The sequence below is a fragment of the Pleurodeles waltl genome, chromosome 10, assembly GCF_031143425.1.
Source record: "Pleurodeles waltl isolate 20211129_DDA chromosome 10, aPleWal1.hap1.20221129, whole genome shotgun sequence".
NCBI classification, from domain to species: domain Eukaryota; kingdom Metazoa; phylum Chordata; class Amphibia; order Caudata; family Salamandridae; genus Pleurodeles; species Pleurodeles waltl.
In genome coordinates, this window is record NC_090449.1 from 1,030,565,863 (window position 1) to 1,030,584,459 (window position 18,597).

Below are 18,597 nucleotides of genomic sequence, written 5' to 3' on the forward strand. Positions count from 1 at the left end.
CTCCCCCACATCAACAAATAACCCAATTTCTTACAGGGAAGAAACATTAGATACTGCCTCCTTCTGGCCTGCCAGGGACTGCTCAGCCAAAACGTAAGCAGTTTGGAAAGTGATGCAGTCAGAGAGGATGAGTTGAATGTAATTCGGCCCCTGCCGAGTCACCCAAATTCTGCCAGTGTCACACCCACAGATGTGAAGATTGAGTTGGTATTGTCTATACCTTAGCCAGCTTGTAATAGCATCTGAATTACGGGAACTGGAAGGGAAATTGATTTGCTGGTGTGGATAAGCCAAGGGAACGTGCTGCGGTGCATCATCAAATCAGTCTTCTCTGAATAGCCTCCATCCAATAAAATGGGCATATCCATGAGAAATGCTTGCACAAATCTATAAAGCTCAGTCGATCTGAGTTAAGGCACGCCTTCTAAGCAAGACAATGGTGCCAACAGCACTGCCAATACAGTCAGTAACACCCAGGCTGGCCCAGAATAAGTATTTTTGTAGCATCCTGGCCATAATGAAAATTCCGGGCCATCAAGGCCCCGAGATCCTCTGGGACCACCAGCAAAATTTCACTGTCCACATCCTGGAAGGCATGTGAATATCAGCCTAATAAGCAAACTACGTTGACAGATCTAAGTGTTACACTGGACAAAGAACAGCCATTTCCCAAAGACGTCAATTCTTTTTGATTCCAGGTTTGTGGGATTGGTTAAAAAGATGCTGGGATTCAACTTATATTGTGAGGATTAGACAATAACATTCACCAGTGTTGGATGCTCCACTAAAAATATTGGCTCACAGAACAGGTCTATAACTGAGCTATGGATTGACTGACTGGGAGACATGAACATGGTTTAGCCCAGGTAACCATGGCAGCATTTGTAAGTGCTTCATTAAATTACAGCGACTGAACAGATAAAGCAGCCGTGGTTGAAGGATTTCAGTATGCACTTGTTATCTCTTGTGGGCAACTGTAGCTCTAGTGTCTCAGCTACCCCTCGAACCACCACGGCAAGTGAGGCACTTAAAGTAGGTAGGCCATTTCGTAAATCTACCTCCATTTTGGGGAATGCATCTAGCCCACTGGGGTTTTCTATTTCTACATATAGTACGTCATCAGTATAGAGATGAAGAACCAAATCGGCCCATTCTATGTTATCATCAGGTTCTTAAGGGATACAGGACCCTTCTTAAACTGGATCGGAATCCGAGCCAAAAAACAGATTCTCCAATAGGCTTAATTTAACAATTTGCCCTTTTATAATTTCATAGCGTGAGATTGGTCGAGTATGCAAATGCCAAATCGGGGTATGATTATTGTCTGAACCAGATCATCTTATGGCGGAATCACAGCCTGTACAGAAGGAACCAGTGGATCTAGCTGCTGCTCTGCAAACCTGCACCAGAATTGGTGTGGGTCCAGTCACTAGTCCAGATGAGGCAGAATGTGTCAGGCACAACAGTCTGCAGTTCTCCAAAGGGATATCTCCGTTGCTCATCAGAAAAATCCCGAACGAACATGAGCATTATGGCCTCTGTGAAGGCCACAACCTGCTGTGGTGTAGACAACTGCCCAGGGAACTCTGAACGCTCTGGGTCCAGCTGCAGATTTACTTTAGATTCCAGGGACTGTGAAGGGGTGCACCTTACTTTGGATACTCTTGAGCCTTCTGATCTTGACTTACGAGTGGTGGGATGAGGATGAGTCCCACTTCATCTTTTTATGCTCATGTTTGGAATTTGAGTTTAACTCACTGGAATCCTATGAGCAGAAAGTGGGCATTTTGAAGGGACAACACGGGAGAGAAACTACGATGAGGACCTTGATTTGGAGCAGGATCTGAGCTTCGACTGCATTTTGTTTTGTGTTCAGTGATGTAGAGTTTCGCATACTGGTCTCAGATAACCTTTTGGTGCATGAGGGCACATTTGGCACAAAACTTAACAGTAATGCGCAGAGCCCAACCATACAAAAGTTGATGGGAGGATGTGTGCAATATGTCTAACCTCTGGCAATTGCTTGTCGTTTCCAGTGCAGAGGGCGGTGTCTCCTATTAAGACTTTCAGTGGTAGTTTTTGGATAAGGACCGGCGCTTATGGGACTCTTCCTTTTCATGAAGTAGAGATTTCTTTTAAGGTGCATACACTGAGGGAAGTTTCTTCCTTCTCTTGGGCATTGGTTTTGACAAGGGCTCTGGCGATTAAGCTTCTGCAGAGTCAGAGTATTTGGGACATTTGGAAATGGGATTACTCTCCCTTTGTTCCTTGAGTGAACTCCGAGGCCCTCGCTTATCAACATTTGCCTCCGAGCCCTCAACATACTCAGCTACCGCTCCAGATGGGGATTCTGTAGAGTCCTGGCTTTGAATTTCAGAATAATACAGCTGACACCTGTCCTTTTTAGATGGAAAGACATTAGAACGAGGTGGCAGTCTTGTGGTGCCTCAGTAAGTTGCAGACTGGTCTGACAACAGAAACTGGCTATTGCAAGAGAATCAAAGCTTAAGCAGATGCTCTCCATAGCCTACCCCCAAACTAGTCCTCTCATGGCTTCTTGGTCTTTATGTCAAGGGATGCTGTGCAGTCTGTTATTTATATTATTTAATTCAATATTTGATGCTAAGTTGTCCAATTGCCTGTCGTAGTCATGTTTTAAGTTTTCAGTTGCAATAAGCACTAAAAGCACACCAGAGTCAGATGCTGGGAAAAAGTGGAGTCTGTGCCCTAGTTCCTGTGTTTCAGAGGAGGTACTACGAGTCACCTCAAAATAGATACTACTTCATAGAAAAACAATTTGCAATTATACAAGCCCAGCAGTAGATTGCAGGACTGCACATGGTATGTGATCTGCAGCTACACATGCTGCAAGCCTTTTACATACAGACACAAAATACATTTTTGGAAAAGAAACACCTGAGATCTTCAACAAAAGAATACTAAGCCATCAACTCTGTGCTAGCTATTCATCAATTAATTCTACTACAGCCTAGCAAGATATCTGAAAGTAGCATTGGCAAAGCCAGGCGGTGTGCCAAAACTTGTAAACAGGTGCATTAATAAATAGTGTAACATACACTGCATGCACAAATGCCTGCCCTGCTGGTTTTCACAATGCTGGTCTTGGGGTGGGGCAGGAGGGTATTGGGGTAGAGGGGGCTGCAAAAAGGATTTTAGGAATAGAATGCATATAGCATTTAAAGAACTAAATGTAATAAGTGGTGTGATGATTAAGTATATTTTTCAATGTAAAGTAGTACCATATGCTTTCCAATGTAAATACTTTTTGAAAGGTAATTAACTTGCCCTTTCCTTTATTGTTTCGAACCAACTGGAAGTGTCAAGATTCTAAAAGGGTTTGAGAACTTGATAAAGAGATATTTAAGATGAAACTCCTTCAGGAACATAAGGGGTGAAGGGTAAAGGAGTTGGCATACATCATCTTCTCATATGCCTAGCCAGGACTGCAATTATGTATTAATTTTTTTTTGTTTTTTTACAATAACAATTGGGAGAGCTTGTATTCAAGACTTTAATTCACCCAATTGAAAAATATGACACTGTCAAGCTGAGCTGAGGCAAAAACCCATTATAAAGGTTGTCACTAGCTTAACTGGAAACACGAGGTTCTTGATCATCTGCTTTTGTGTGGGGCCTCACAATCAGGGGATTCATTGCTAAGACAGGTGCTTGCAAAGCGCCTAGAAGTGAGGAAAGCCAGTTGAATGTTGATGTAGGAAAATGGCTCATTGTTGCAGTACCCCCCCACTTTTTCCCTGATATTGATGCTGACTTGACAGTGTGCTGGGTCCCTGCTAACGAAGCCCCCGCACCAGTGTTCTTTCACTAAAAATTTACCATTGTTTCAACAACTGGCACACCGCTGGCATACAGGTAAGTCCCTTGTAAAAGGTACCAGTGGCTCCTAGGGCCCTGTGACCAGAGAAGGTCCCTAAGGGCTGCAGCATATGTTGTGCCACCCTAAGGGACGCCTCATCTAACCCATGCACACTGCCATTGCAGATTGGGTGTGTTGGTGGGGAGAAAGGCAAAGTCGACATGGCATCCCCCTCAGGGTGCCATGCACACAACACTGCCTTTGGCATAGGTAAGTCACCCGTCTAGCAGGCCTTAAAGCCCTAAGCCAGGGTGGACTATACCACAGGTGAGGGCATAGCTGCATGAGCAATATGCCCCTATAGTGTCAGTCCATTCTTAGACATTGTAAGTACAGTGTGGCCATATTAAGTATATGGTCTGGGAGTTTGTCAAAACAAACTCCACAGTTCCATAATGGCTACACTGAATACTGGAACGTTTGGTATCAAATGTCTCAGAATAATAAACCCACACTGATGCCAGTGTTGGATTTATAAAAAAAAAAAAAATGCACACAGAGGACATCTTAGAGATGCCCCCTGTATTTTACCCAATCCTTCAGTGGAAGACTGACTGGTCTGTGCCAGCCTTCCACTGAGAGACGAGTTTCTGACCCCCTGGGATGAGAGCCTTTGTGCTCTCTGGGGCCAGAAAGAAAGCCTGCACTGGGTGGAGGTGCTTCATGTCCCCGTCCCCCCCCTTTGCAGGAACTGTAACAAAGGCTCAGGCTTCGTGTTACAATGCCCCAGGGCACTCCAGCTAGTGGAGATGCCCAGCCTCTGGACAAAGCCCCACTTTTGGTAGCAAGTCCAGGGGGATAATTAGGAAAAACATGGAGCCACCACCTCAGCTAGGACCACCCCTAAGGTGTCCAGAGCTGAAGTGACCCCCTCCTTGCAGAATCGTCCATCTTAGTTTAGAGGAAAGGGACCAATAAGGACAGAAATGTCCTGCCCTCCCCAAAGGGAGTGAACACAAGGAGGGTGTAGCCACCCTCAGGGACAGTAGCCATTGGCTACTGCTCTGACCCCTAAAATGCCCCCAATTCTTGCATTAAGGGCTCCCTGAACCAAGCTAGTCAGATTTCCTGACGCACTCAAGAAAGAAGGACCTGTCCAAAAAGAAGACAAAGAAACCATCTTTAAAGGCACTCTCACCTCACTCCAGAAGCGTGAGTCCAACTACTCTGCACCTGACACCCCCGGCCAGTGTCCAGAAAAACCACCTATCCAGAGAGGATCCCCAGGTGACTCAGACGACGCGGCCACCCTGGGCTGACCTCTCTGCACCCCGATGACGCCGCCTGCAGAGGGAATCCTGAGGACCCCCATGACCGCGACTGCCTGGGACGAATATATCCGACACCTGGAGAAGTACTGCACCCGCAGCCCCAGGCCCGAGAGAAACCGACCACTGGTGCAACAACGACCAGCAGCCGGCCCTCACCCTTGCACAGTCGGTGGCTTGCCCGAGAGGCCCCCTGTGCCCTGCCTGCAGTGCCTAGGTGACCCCCAGGTCCCTCCATAGAGTTCTATTGAGAACCCGATGCCCTGTTTGCACACTGCACCCGGCCGCCCTGTGCCGTTGAGGGTGAGGTTTTTTTGCCTACTTGGGCCCCTCCAGTACTCCTCCAAACACCCCTGGTCTACATTCTGACAACACGGGTAATTACCTGCAAGCAGACCAGAACCGGTGTACCCCTGGTCTCCACAGGGGGCCACGTTATTTTGGCTCCTATTTGATCTCTGCACCTAACCCGCCCTGAGTTGCTGGGTGTTTGGGGTTATCTTGAACCACCAACGGTGGGCTACCTATGCCCAGGAGATTGATCCCATTAATTTGTTACTTACCTCAAAAACTGTACTTTACTTACCTCCCCCAGGAACTGTTGAAAATTGCAGTGTCAACTTTTAAAATAGCTTTTTGCCATTTTAAGGAAAACTGTTTACATTGCTGATTCCATTCAAAGTTCTAGGTATTACTGTGTAAGGTACCTTTCATTTAACGTACTTCCCTGCTAAATTAATCTTGTGGTTCTAGGAATAAACAAAATAATATTTTTCTATATAAAAACATATTGGAGTTAATTCACTGAGTGTGTGTTTTCACTTATTGCTTATGTGTATACAATAAATGCTTGAACACTACCCTTTGCTAAGCCTAACTGCTCGACCACACTACTAGAAATAGAGCATTAGTATTATCTATTATTGCCTTTGTCAAACCTCTTGGGGAACCCCTCGACTGTGCACACTAAATCTCATTTTGATACAGTATATACAGAGCCAGCTTCCTACAGTTGGTCTGCTGAAAAAAGACAAAGTATTTCTTCCTTTCTAAAAGTTATATAAAATAGCCATGGACCGCCTGCAAAACAAGGTGAGTAAAAACTTGTGCGAGAGGAATCTGGAATTAGTTGCCACAATAATTTATTGATATTTTGTGTTCGGTAAAAGTACAGATTTACAATTTTACATTCTTACTTTTAAACAAATGTATGTAGTATGTTTAATCAAGGTCAGTTTTATTAATTCATTCAATAAAATATGTATTTTGTAGTTGGAGCACGAACTGCTTAGTTAAAATGTGCTAACAATGAGTGTAATGTTTAAGTGAAACGAAATTTTAAAGCTGGGCAAGAGGGGCTTCTTTAAACTAATAATTAATTCCAAAATACAAATTTCAATGAATATTCTACATCATGAATGACACTAACATGTCCGCTTACCCTTATGTCCTTTGGATGCTCCCCTTCAGCTATCCGAACCATCCATAGAAATTTGTTAATGTCATCGCCAGAGTAGCCAATCACTCCTCCGAAGATGATCAGCACATAATCCACATCCAGGCTGCGCATTATTTCATAGGCTGCAGATTCATTTGAAGACATTGCTTTCCCCACCTGGATCACAACAAGGAACAACAGACTCAACAAATACATCACGTAATTTTTAGCCTGCAAGTATTTTCCTGACAAATACCACTCCAATTGTGTTGACTGCCACCCAGTGTCAAAAACACAATCTCTATCAAGGTACAAATAAAATATACACATCATGTGCAGGCATCTAACTTACTCCATTCAACGATCAATTACTAATAAGGAAAATCAGTTATACTCTACAATTCCAGAATTGAAAAACACAAAATAAAAAACAGCTAAATTTAAACATCAGTAAGGTCCAATATTTTCGACAGTTTTAACAAAAAAATGGAAGTGCAAGTTTTAAGTGGGTAGGATCACATACAATAAATCTAGCTATACCATACAGCAGTGCCTTAACTAACCTGCTAAAAATTAGTAACAGGGGTCAAATTCCAAATCAGATATGATGATCACGTATTTAGTTTCACACCATTGTCTCAACTGCGTCATGGAAAGAGACATAGAAAGACAACTGTATTACTAAAACTGTTCAACTTTTGCTCATACTTACCAGTGCTATATGGCTATTATTCCATGTGTTATTGTCAACTAGAGTGGTCCGATTAGCCATTCCTGCTATCTGATAGCCATAGTCCCACCAGGACATCACACGTGCATGCTCATCTGTGTTTTGTCTTAGCCAGTAGTATGCTTCTCTGAAATCATCTAGGATGTTCCGTGTGCTGAAATATTTAAGGTCAGGGGTTTAAACAAATCTCTTCTCTGTAAACATCTAGGCTCATCTTAATTCTAATTACAGGCAGAAAGAATGAGACTGTCTATATTTTGTTAACAAGATCAATACGATAATATAACAAAGCTTAGACAAAAAGTGTGTACTAATGAGGAAATATAAATAAAAGCATTACTTATCAGTAACTACAGTTCTACAGTAGTGGTATTTTAAAAAAACGAACATGTTGACAAGTCCATTGTCAGGCTGTGGCTCACCCGCCTCACAATGAAGAATATTCAATAAAGGAGAACTTGCAAGCTTGTTTGCCAGCTATCATGTGTATTAAAATGTTGTCAACTACCAGGAACCAGTCTCCCGCTCAATTTCCCGACTGTATGTTTCTCATTTCCAAATACATTTACTCATGCCAATTCTGCAAATTGTTAAGTGCCTTACCTACCTGACCTAATTAAAACTTGTTTAATCAATTAGGCCACTATGCAAGCCTTTCCATTTTCAAATTTGAAAACACCCGACTATCATGGTTTGATTAGTTGGAGTCAACACATTCTTCCACTTAGGTGATTAAGTACTGCTTGGAAGTCAACTGTTCAAAGTACTTTAATTGATGCACTTTTTTTCACCTGGAATACAACAATCTCAACTGTACAAATTCCAATGTACTAGCATTTCTAAAGTTTACAACATTCCAGAGTAGATGATCAGGAGAGAGTTTCCACCATTGGGTATTTAGTTTCCCCCCCCCCCCCCCCAAACAGCCATTTTAAGAGCAAGTCTTCAATAACAAATTAAGCTCTTGTTGCAGATAATGTATTACTTGTATATCCTACCTCTTACTGGTATACCACATAGAAGATTGCAAACTGTTTCTTAAAAAATTTCCAAAGGTACGCCCAACTGCTTCATTTGTGCATATGCAACACAGAGTTATGATTAACCCCCATCCAGGAGCATATTCTCATCTTACTCCGCGTTTTCTGCACATTAGTATGAGACACTCCACTCCCTCAGTCATTTCAATACTGTGGTGCCCTCAGCTTTCGGAGTCTTGGGAAGGACTCAGTTCCTTGAAACAAAGTGCATTACCAAGAAATCACACCAAGGACCAGTCTTCCAACATGGCAATTACCCATCACGGCCAGGTGCAACTGTTCTAAGTAACACAATGGAGGGAAAACTTTTAAGTGAGAACAAAGCTATTCCTCTGTATACTTTTCTCTTCTTTTACAGACTAGAGAACAGGACCAACCATGCAGAGGGATAGAAAGGTTATTCTCCACCTTGCTGTGAAATGTCTCTTTTTGCAGGTTCACTCCCACATTTTTTAAATTATGTTTTCTGTTTTCACTTAGAGTACACGGAGGCCTGCTAACCAGACCTCAGTGTCTTAGCCCCATATAAATTACATGTCAAATTGGATCCACCAAATAGGCATGGCCTGACTTACTTAGAAGTCCTGAGTACATGGTACCCATGGCAAGTAAGACAGTGTCCACTGTAGCACTGTTTCTGCCACCCTTCGTGTGTCAACGTACAAATTGGCTCCCAGTCTGCCACTGCAGACTGGAAGGGCAGTGCTTGCACTGCTAGTTCGACTTTGCCATTTAAACCTTCGCAAAGCAACCATATCCCTTAGCATTATATCAAAGTCTCCCCTAAAGAAGGCCTATCGATTCCTATGGCAAGGAGAAATATTTTTCTAACATGTGTTTCATGATATGTCTTAGCAGCAACACTTCCAAATTGTTGTTTTGCTGTGAGTAATTTTGGTAGCCCCATTTGCTAGTATAGAGATACAAGGTGGCACCCCCACCCGGCTAACTTTTGACTGGGACTACCGAACTGATGTATCAAATCAATCGTGGCATTAAATGCAACCTGATGCCCAGGTCGAAATTAATGTCACTATTAATGGTGAGCAGCTTTAAGAAAGTTGCACTCTGTGCTCTGCTTGTCCAACAGCCTCACAAAGGTAGACACACTCTGGCAGGTTTCTGACCTGCTTGGGGAGATGTGTGCAAAACTCACAGGCTCGTAAACAAAGAGCAGTGCCATATAGCAGTGAGGTGTCACCTCTGCCCAGATGGTCACTCAGGGAGGTTTGCCCAGAGGCGAGCTTCAAAGTGGAAGCTGCCTTTGATAGTCCGCCTGGCCCAACACCCCTGAGCAAGATGCCTTTTGTTTTTGTAGACAACATGGAGACAGGGCCAGAGGGGAAACTCGCCCCAAACCGGATTTACAGTGGGTGTGTTGCCCTCTGGTAGACACCTCTAGGGTCGGCTACCTTGTTCCTCATGACTGAGGAAGGGTCATGCCATCTTGAAGTGGGTAAGAGGTGGCATTCTGTGATTACCAGAAGCCACACATCACAAGAAATTCATCACTAGGTTGGAGGGAACCCAGTGGCCCATTGGCTAGTGACCGCGTAGTCCCCTAAGGGCACTTTCCTGGGATAAATATGGCTCCCCTGGCATGTTGGCCCTCAGTACTCGCTGGAATCAGAAGGATGAAGAGAAGAACACTGCACCCATTGGAAGCGCACAAAGATAGGCTGTGACACCAGAGTGACTGCACATAGCAATTAGGCTAGCGGAGTTAGGACCCTGTCCTGCTTGCCCGGCTTGGGGAAAAGTTTATTCCCAGTCCCAAGCAGAGACCCCAAAGGTCAGTAAGCTTGCCCCTCTACCCCAAGAACAGCATGAAAACATTAAAGCTGGAAGAGCCCAAATTGAATCTCTGGTAGCCACTGCAGAGGTTTTTCCGCTACCAGACGCCAGGCACCCCTAAAGACAATTCTGAGATAGCCAAAAGGTGTACCCGGGTCAGCTGGGCTCGTGAGTGTTAGGTGTGACCGGATTCATCACCCAAGGCAGACACCAGCCTCCACCAAAGCTTTGCACAGTGACCACTGTGTTGCAAAAGCATAAGGTCTGTATCGGCAGCCCTTGGAACCCTGCAAAGAGAACTTCTTGGGAACCTGAGATCCATGGCCAGATTCACCCCTACTAACTGTGGACCGAGGAAATGTCCTGACTTCAACCCCTTGGACCGCACAGCATCAGGAGCATCCTTGAGCATCTTTAAGCCTGTATCCCTCAGCATCAAGACCACTTCATTGTTGTCTATGACGGTCAGCTTGTAAAGTTTGGATATTGCTTTAAAAACGCTCTAGTGGCCAGGTAGCTGTCTAAAGTGTCCATTCTGGTCTCCTAGACCTCTGTCCTGCCAGACTTGTCACCCAACTTGGGTCAGAGTTGTCAAACTGTTTCAAACTTTTCAAAAGTTTCCAACTTTTTGTTGGTTAACGCTGGTTTGTGGTTGATTTAAATGTTATTTATTTCTTCTAAAATCTGAATCTCCAGAACCCTCCAGTGGTTTTTCATGATTAAGGACTCTATAAATTCATATAATAAGCTCTACTATCTAAATTGGCGTCTTGTTTCTTTCATCTCATGTGACTTTATTTCATTGTTTGGAGCTGTTAAATGCTTTACTCATTGTTCCTTTGGTAAGCCTTGCTGCTTGCAGGCACAAATACCCATGGTCGAGCCTAAGGTTAAGTAAACGTACCTGACTGGACTTCAGATGGTATTTAAGTGTACTGCACGATAAGGCCACCAAGCCATATCCTAGTACACCCAAATCCTCAAGTAGGTAACAGTGAAGGCCGATCACATTCCTCCATTCATTGTTATCTTAATTATGTTCCACTGGTGGGCAGAATTTTATTCCTGCTGGCTTAAACCTGAGGAGAGCCACCATTCAACACCAACAAGGGCAGGGTAGTTTATAACTAGAAAAACAAAATTCCCTTTTGTGTATATATATCGTGCCACACCTTTCCCCTGTACCCAAAGATGTAAAGCCCCAATGTCACCGTAAGTGGGAAGGGTATCCCCCAGAAGTGGGACCTGTGTTCGTTATGCCACCGGATTCAGGCTAGCCTGGCTGATGAAGGGCAAAACCCTGAAACCGGTTCCAGGATGCTAGTTTCCAGTCCAGGGGGACCTAGCCTGGCAGTTTGAGCTGGGCTGTTCCCATGGGGAGCAGGGTCAAGACTGATTTGCATATGGCTGGGTCCAAACTAGAATGGCATGGCGAGCAAAAAACACAGTGGATTTAGACCCAGATACGTGATGGGGTGAACGTTTGACATTGTTTAGCATTCTGTTCATCATCTATTCTTTTTGCATCTAAAGTAATAGGGTGCACAATCAGGTGCCTGAGCTTGCCCCTATAAAGCTTCTGAGTGGAGATAAATAAAGCTGGTCACCCAGCACTAAAAATAAATATAAATTACAATGCAGGTCTCTCAAGGGCTGAGAGCGATGATGTTGGCCTATAAAATATTCTCCTTGGGATTTTTTTTTTGTTTTGTTTAGACTGTTGATTTCCCTATCTATAAACGGAAAAGCTACAGTAATGGCTTCTTTAGAGACAATTAGCCATATTGGAGCACAAATGCAGAGAGCCATTGTTCCAAAGGTAAACATTTCAAGAGTGATTATTGAACCCTCAAAATAAGTTGATCCCTGACGAAAATATCCCTAAAAAGGCCACTGTAAAAGGAAACACATAGAAGGTGTTTATTTAGACACTTTTGCTAAGTTAAAAAGCAATTTACAGACAAGTGGGGTCTTTAAAGAAGCATTATTTTGATTCATCTTCTCATGAGGAATCCTATTAGATGGATCTTTTAGTGGGCAATGCCTTTTTGTCTAATCCAGACCCTCTTGATGGCAAAAGTTCCCCTATATATTCAGAGGACGATTCTCGGCATGAAAGGCCTTTGCGTCCTTCCCCGGTTAACCCAGTTACAGATGGAGATAAGTCTAATAACGCACAAAACCCTTCCTTCTTTTAACACTGGATCTGGATGCCATCCTTGATCCTCGTTCCTCAGAATAAGCTGGGGGGGGGGGGGGGGGGGTATGTCAAACAAAACCCGTTAAATAAGGGAGTACTTAATCGTCTTAGGGCTGAGTGTCCTTGCCCTTCTTTGGAAGAAAGGTGGCTCTCACATCAGAAATTGATGCGGCTACAGCCACATTTTTGGCTAAATACATTTGTGACCCCAAGAGGGGTATAGATCGTTCATGACAGGATAAGCTACTTATCACATGCCCACTGACTAAGATCCTGGATATGCTGAGGAAGCCAAGGATTCAGGATCTCAAAGTCCTCCTGACATTTTTTCTGGCTGGGTGCAAAGGTCTACCATCGTTCTAGGCAACGCAAACTGTGCCCTTTCTGCTGAACGTCAATGATCCCTTCTCACGAAAGTTGACCCAAAGTTAGGGGATCTTTCTAATACGGAGGCTTGTCTGGTGGCACCAGGGGGCCTTCTTGGGAATCAGTTTATTAAGGATTTGGGCAAGTTTGTTACCATCTTTGCGTCGCTTGACAAAGCTCAAGCATCAATAAAGAGAATTTTTACCCCAAATATTTTTGCAAGAGGTCGGCTGCGGCAGAGGGTGCTTGGGTGGCCATTTCACCCACCAAGCATTTGGATTTCACTAGCTCCTTGGACGGTACCACTGTGTCACAAGCAAACATAACTGCGCTTTGCAAGCCAAAAATGGGTCTATGGTTCTTAAATCAGGTGGGCAGGTGCAAACCATTTTTAAAACTCAAAATAGACTTTTATTGTTAACATACTACTAATGTGCTAGAACTAGTCTAGTGCTTAGTAGTAAATAAAGGGGTTGATACTATAGCTTCCATAGCAATAACAGTGGAGTATTTTTTTATTGTTACTCATAAAATTCTTTGCTAACTTACTGTTTGTATTCATTGTGTTAACAATTCATCATATACAATAGACTATGGTTTTAGATTTAAAACACTTGTTTTAAACTACATATTCTAGAGATCCTTGATAGTGTTCATTTATGAAGGAGTCAAAGCAGGGAATTTCCAATTCTTGAAAGATGGTTCAAACTACTTTGTCAGTCAGGACCCATACTTGACTTTCTTGGTGATGTCGACAGAGAAAATCTGCTTCTTGGTTCGGACTTTCTGTGGTGTGTATTGCTGTCGGTGATCCCTCTGGCCAAGGTCCAGTGCTACATCACATGAGATTATAGAGATAATTGTAGTGTTCTCATTCACCCTTTCTTGCTGGAATGAAGGTGGTGGAGTTCTCTGTTTGAATCATGTCTTTCGATTCTGGGGAAGGTAGGAATGCCTTGAGGGCAAGGTGACCAGCTATCAGTTCTAACAGACTGAAGTGGTAAGTCTTTTCTATGGCTGCCCAAAGGCCTTGGAACGTCAGGTGATCAATGTAGGCTTTCAATTGACACTGAAGCAGCCACAATGATCTGTATTGGAAATTTCTTACTTCTTTCTGGAGATTTTCATGGCTGCACCATCATGCTAGTGATTGAATACCCTGGGTCGTTACATGGTCCTCCCATCTGTTTTACTCCTGAGACCATTGATCCTAGAGACGCTGTTGAAAAGGTCTCAAAGTATTGATTTGTGGGTATGAATATGCAGGATGCAATGGATTCTACGAAGGAAGCAACTTGACGAGCTGTTTGACTGATGTTGTCCTTCAATACAAACATTTCCTTAGAGCTAATGAGACTCCTCGAAGGATACACTTTTTTCTGTGTTTATTCTGGTTTCTAAGTATGCGAGACATTGGACTGGCACTGGGATGGACTGCTCCATGTTGATATTCAGACAGACTTTCAACAGCTTTTACGAGGATGGAAAGTTTGAATTGTTTTTCGTTGAAAGGCTGCTTTTATGAGCCAGTCATCCAAGTATAGTTAAACAAATAGTTACTTATCAAAAGGGCTGCAACAATTGCCATGCACTCTGAGAACGTCCCGGCTGCAGATTTTAGTACGAACTGAAGCACCGAGTTCTGATGGGGAGGATCATCTACGAGGACTCTGAGATTTTCTGTGTTCATTAGCCACTGGAATGCGAAAATTAGTCCTGCAGATCTATGGAACAGAGACAATCAATCCTTTGGATGTGTGGAAAAATCCGATGAAGAGCCAGCATTATAAATTTCACTCGTGTAAAATAAAATATAATTGGTGAGGCAGGTTGAAAGACGGACCTTTCCAGCTAGTTTCTTTTTCTCTACTCCTGCCCTGGTGTCTAACACACTTCTTACTCTGAGGCAGTCTATCACCTCAGGTTCTTTGTCTTTTACATTGTCTTGCAGATTTCACATTTATACAGTTGGGAGTGGCAGACAAAAAAAAAAAAAAAAAAAAAAGAATTTAAAGGTTCTACGAGCGTCGAGTGAAGTAGGTAAAATAATTTTCCCGACAATAAACGACAATAAAAAAGTGGGTATATAAAGTAAAAAGAAACTTCAGCAGATGTTGTGTGATCCTTCTCTCACTAGCCAGCAAAAAAGAGGCAACTTCCAATACATTGTATTCTTTGAAGGGGTGCCTCCCGTGTTCTTAAAAGGCTCCTTTTTGTTCTGTGTTTCAATGTGTTCTTTGCATTTTTACCTCCATGTTCTCTACTAACAGGGGTTTTCTTGGCATCTGAATGCTGCAATGCAGTTCTACGAGGACAAGATAGAAAGTTATGTTGAACCTCCATGAAAGAATGAGGCCTGTTAGACTTCCATGTCACAGAGTTGCATATAAAATCATGGTCATGGAGATTCAACAATGCTGTTTCGGTGGTTGGTGATAAGATAGCCACTCACAAACTTGATCTTTTACTGCCAGCACAGTTAATGACAATCCTGGAAAAGACTTTTTTGATGATCGTTTCTGAAGATGGAAAGTTGAAGACCTAGTAGTGCATGTGATACAAGCACCGCTTTAAGGTCTTACAGGCGGTGAAAACAAACTGCACCTTAGACAAGTCTTATTTCTTAGCTGACTGGGACAGACCTTCTGTAGGGTACGATAAACTTTGCTTCAAGATTACCCAGTTTGTCAAGTGTTCATTTGTTTACATAATGAGGCCACTGAATGATAGATTTTTGTTGATTTGTCACCTAAAAGGTCACAAAGTACTAGCACCAAACTTCTTTCTCGCTCTTTTAATGTCTTGGCAGAGAAGGTAAGGCAAATGTCGCATTTCATTGGACTGTGACTTGGATGGATGAAGCAGATGAAGTGGTTATGAGGATAACCACAAACGTTTGTTTGCTCTGCCTGTCTCAAGTGTCCTAAAAGGAGACTTTTGGAAATTGAAAAGACCGGTTATATCGCAGAGACCCCTACGATCCTATATATGAACATAATCTAACCACATACAGAACAAAAGGGAAGAACTGGCTCCTTCTATATAAAAGTAGGTATGTGGAAAGTCCAACATAAAAAACAAAAGGGTAGAAACAGCTTAAAAATCTCACTAGAATGAATTCAAGGTCTTGTGGCCACAGATGGATATACTGAATTTGACATGTGGCAGAATATTTGAGCTATAGTAGCCAATGAGCAGAGTGCAGCGCTAAGCCTATCCTCACTGGCCGGAGTTTGGACCAAATGAGGAAAACAGATGATACAAGGTGCAATGTTAAATGTTTTCTGTACAGTGCATTTATAATATCTTTGTTGAGGCTTGGAAGCCTGACCATGAAAGAATCAAACTTAACTAATCCAAACAAGTTCTGTTTGGTTCAATTTTGAAAATAAATATGTAATGCTGTTCCGTGATCCTAAGTCAAGTGATATTGCAATGTTTATTAGAGAGAATCCCAATATGGAGAAACACTTAAACCTAACACACCTTTTACCTATGACTAGCCTCTATAAATTAAACTTGGGTGGTGTAAACTGAACTCTAATAGAGATTAGTCAAACAGTTACAAGTAACAAACACAAAAGCACTGAAGGACAAATTGTTGGCCTGAAAAGTGTAAACTCCTCAACTCCGACTAAAGAACAATATTTAGACCAGAGATGAAGAAATCCAGAGGAAGTGTAACTCTAAAATGAACGAGCAGAGCTTCAATGTTGGATTCACAAAATTTACTGAGCAAACATGTTTATCGCAGAGGTTTATTCTTAACAAAAATTCAAATCTCAATGGTTCAGCCACAGGCTCTGTGATCTCAACTGATTCTATAAATTTGCCCGACTGCTAATAACCTTTAAGAGGAGCATAGAATACAAATGAAAAATCTTAGAAGTGGGCCCTTGTGGACAGCACAGGAGGTCTGTGAAGTTGAAGGAGGGAAGGTGGGAATTTTTGCACAATACAAATAACCTAGCTTAACTGTGAAAACAGCATTCTAGACCTACCACAAATATTTCACAAATGCTAGTCTTCATTCTTCAATGAAAAATGCACCAGCTAAGATATTATTTTGTGTGTTCGCCCTACGAAATAGATCATAGCAAGGGCATTACCTTATTCCACTGCTGGTCCCAAAACAGTTGAGATGTAGGCCCTATTGTGCAAAGCCTACCAGACAATCCAGGCCAGAGAAGGTGGGTAATTAGACAATCATTGTAGAAAGTGCAAACCCAGTGTTTCTCAGGGGGACCAACGATGCTAGTGACATTAGCAAGATGACTTGCTAACATTACTGATGCTTAAAAATCCTACTTGAGGATTTCATTGGAAGGACATAATAGATAGGGTACCGTTGCTAAAGAAACTTCAAGTGGAACTGTAGGTCATTCTGAAGTTAATTACATTTACGTCTTAATTTTGGTTTTTGTCTCACAATGTATGGTTGTGTATCCAGCTCAATCTGCCAGTCGCATGTAAAGCTGCAGTATAGTAAATGAAATTATCTTCCTTTTATTACCGCATCCCATTTCCCCTCATTTTCCTTTTACTCAGCATCGAATTAAATTGATGGGTAACTCTTTAACCTTGCTCAGATCCAACATGGCAAACCTAAACATTTACAGCCTGGAGGGTCCCTGTTTCAGTGACTCATCTCTTCGGAGTTTGTGCAATGGTGTTCTGCTTAACGTTTGTAAAATAAGACATTAAGTCGATAAAGATAATGTACGTTTAAAAAAAATAGATGCACAAGTAGTTGCTATTGTAAAAGCAATTTAGTACGGAAGGCCCAGTGAGAAATGCTCCGTGCCATCGGACTCATGAGGCAGTGCTAACGTGCCATTCTTGTCACCGCCCTTTGACGTTAAATCATAAGAGAAAAAACCTCAGCGTGTATGCTCTATCTGATGCTAAGGAGGGCTGTCTCCACAAACATTATTGTAATACTGCTTAAGATAATCCCACCCAGAATCTGCTGGGTGTTCTTAACTCTACTAGTTCTTCCACAGTACCCTTCGATTTTAAAAACTGGTGGTTGCGGCTTAAATGGGACGTCTTTCCCTCTACACAGATGTGTTGATGCTTCTGCTGTTCCCTTGCCTAGCAGTGTTTAAATATTCCAAATTAAACTTAGAAATCTTCCCAAATCTAAACGAGTGTATTTGCAGCGAGCAATGCATCTATTGTTCGCAAACGCACTATGCAGCTGTTAGAGAATTTCAAAACCACAGCTTGAGGAAAACGTTTATCTACCAAAAGCAAAGAGCACAGGATTGCCATTGAGATATTGTACTGCAATGCAGGCTACAGTTAAGTTATTCAATTTTCAGCTTCCTAAGTAGCTATATCCTTCTCAAAGCAGCAATGTGGACTTAAAAGAATAAAAAATATTACCCATCATGATTGTACGACGCTAAAACCACGCTGGGGCTTGAATAAGCATTGCTCGTCACCCAAGTACAATGCACAGCAAACATCATCAGCAACATCAGCATCAACATGGTAACAATACTCTTGATATTTGGACCAAGTCCTTCTTCGGTTTTCTCCTGTTCAGACACATGTTTCCTCACTTTACCAGCCTGTGAAAACAACAAGTTCTTATCAATACAAAAACAAGGTTCATATATTTTATTTCACGCCCACCCACACTTTCAAAGGGAATCTGTCACTCATTAAACAGCAAAGGTAACTTAATTGCATACAATGTATGCAAAGAATGCTAAAAATCACATTAATGTGAAAATATAACCAACTTAATCACGCGAAATAATTTTTTTTAACTAAATGTTACCAAAGTAAGCTTGATTGTCTTGGGTACCAGGGTCCTTTGATCCCATACCAATAGACTTTCGTGCCAATAGTCATG

At 42.5% G+C, this 18,597-nt stretch overlaps 1 protein-coding gene across 1 annotated transcript in view; it reads right to left on the reverse strand.

Moving 5' to 3' along the window:
• STT3B (STT3 oligosaccharyltransferase complex catalytic subunit B) overlaps positions 1–18,597 on the reverse strand; it is a 213,079-nt gene that overhangs the window by 35,564 nt on the left and 158,918 nt on the right. The window contains exons 11-13 of the mRNA XM_069212000.1: positions 18,123–18,310; positions 7,317–7,488; positions 6,608–6,781 (exon numbers count right to left, since the gene is read on the reverse strand). Coding sequence (XP_069068101.1) covers positions 6,608–6,781; positions 7,317–7,488; positions 18,123–18,310 — 534 coding nt within the window. The remainder of the gene's footprint in view (positions 1–6,607; positions 6,782–7,316; positions 7,489–18,122; positions 18,311–18,597) is intronic.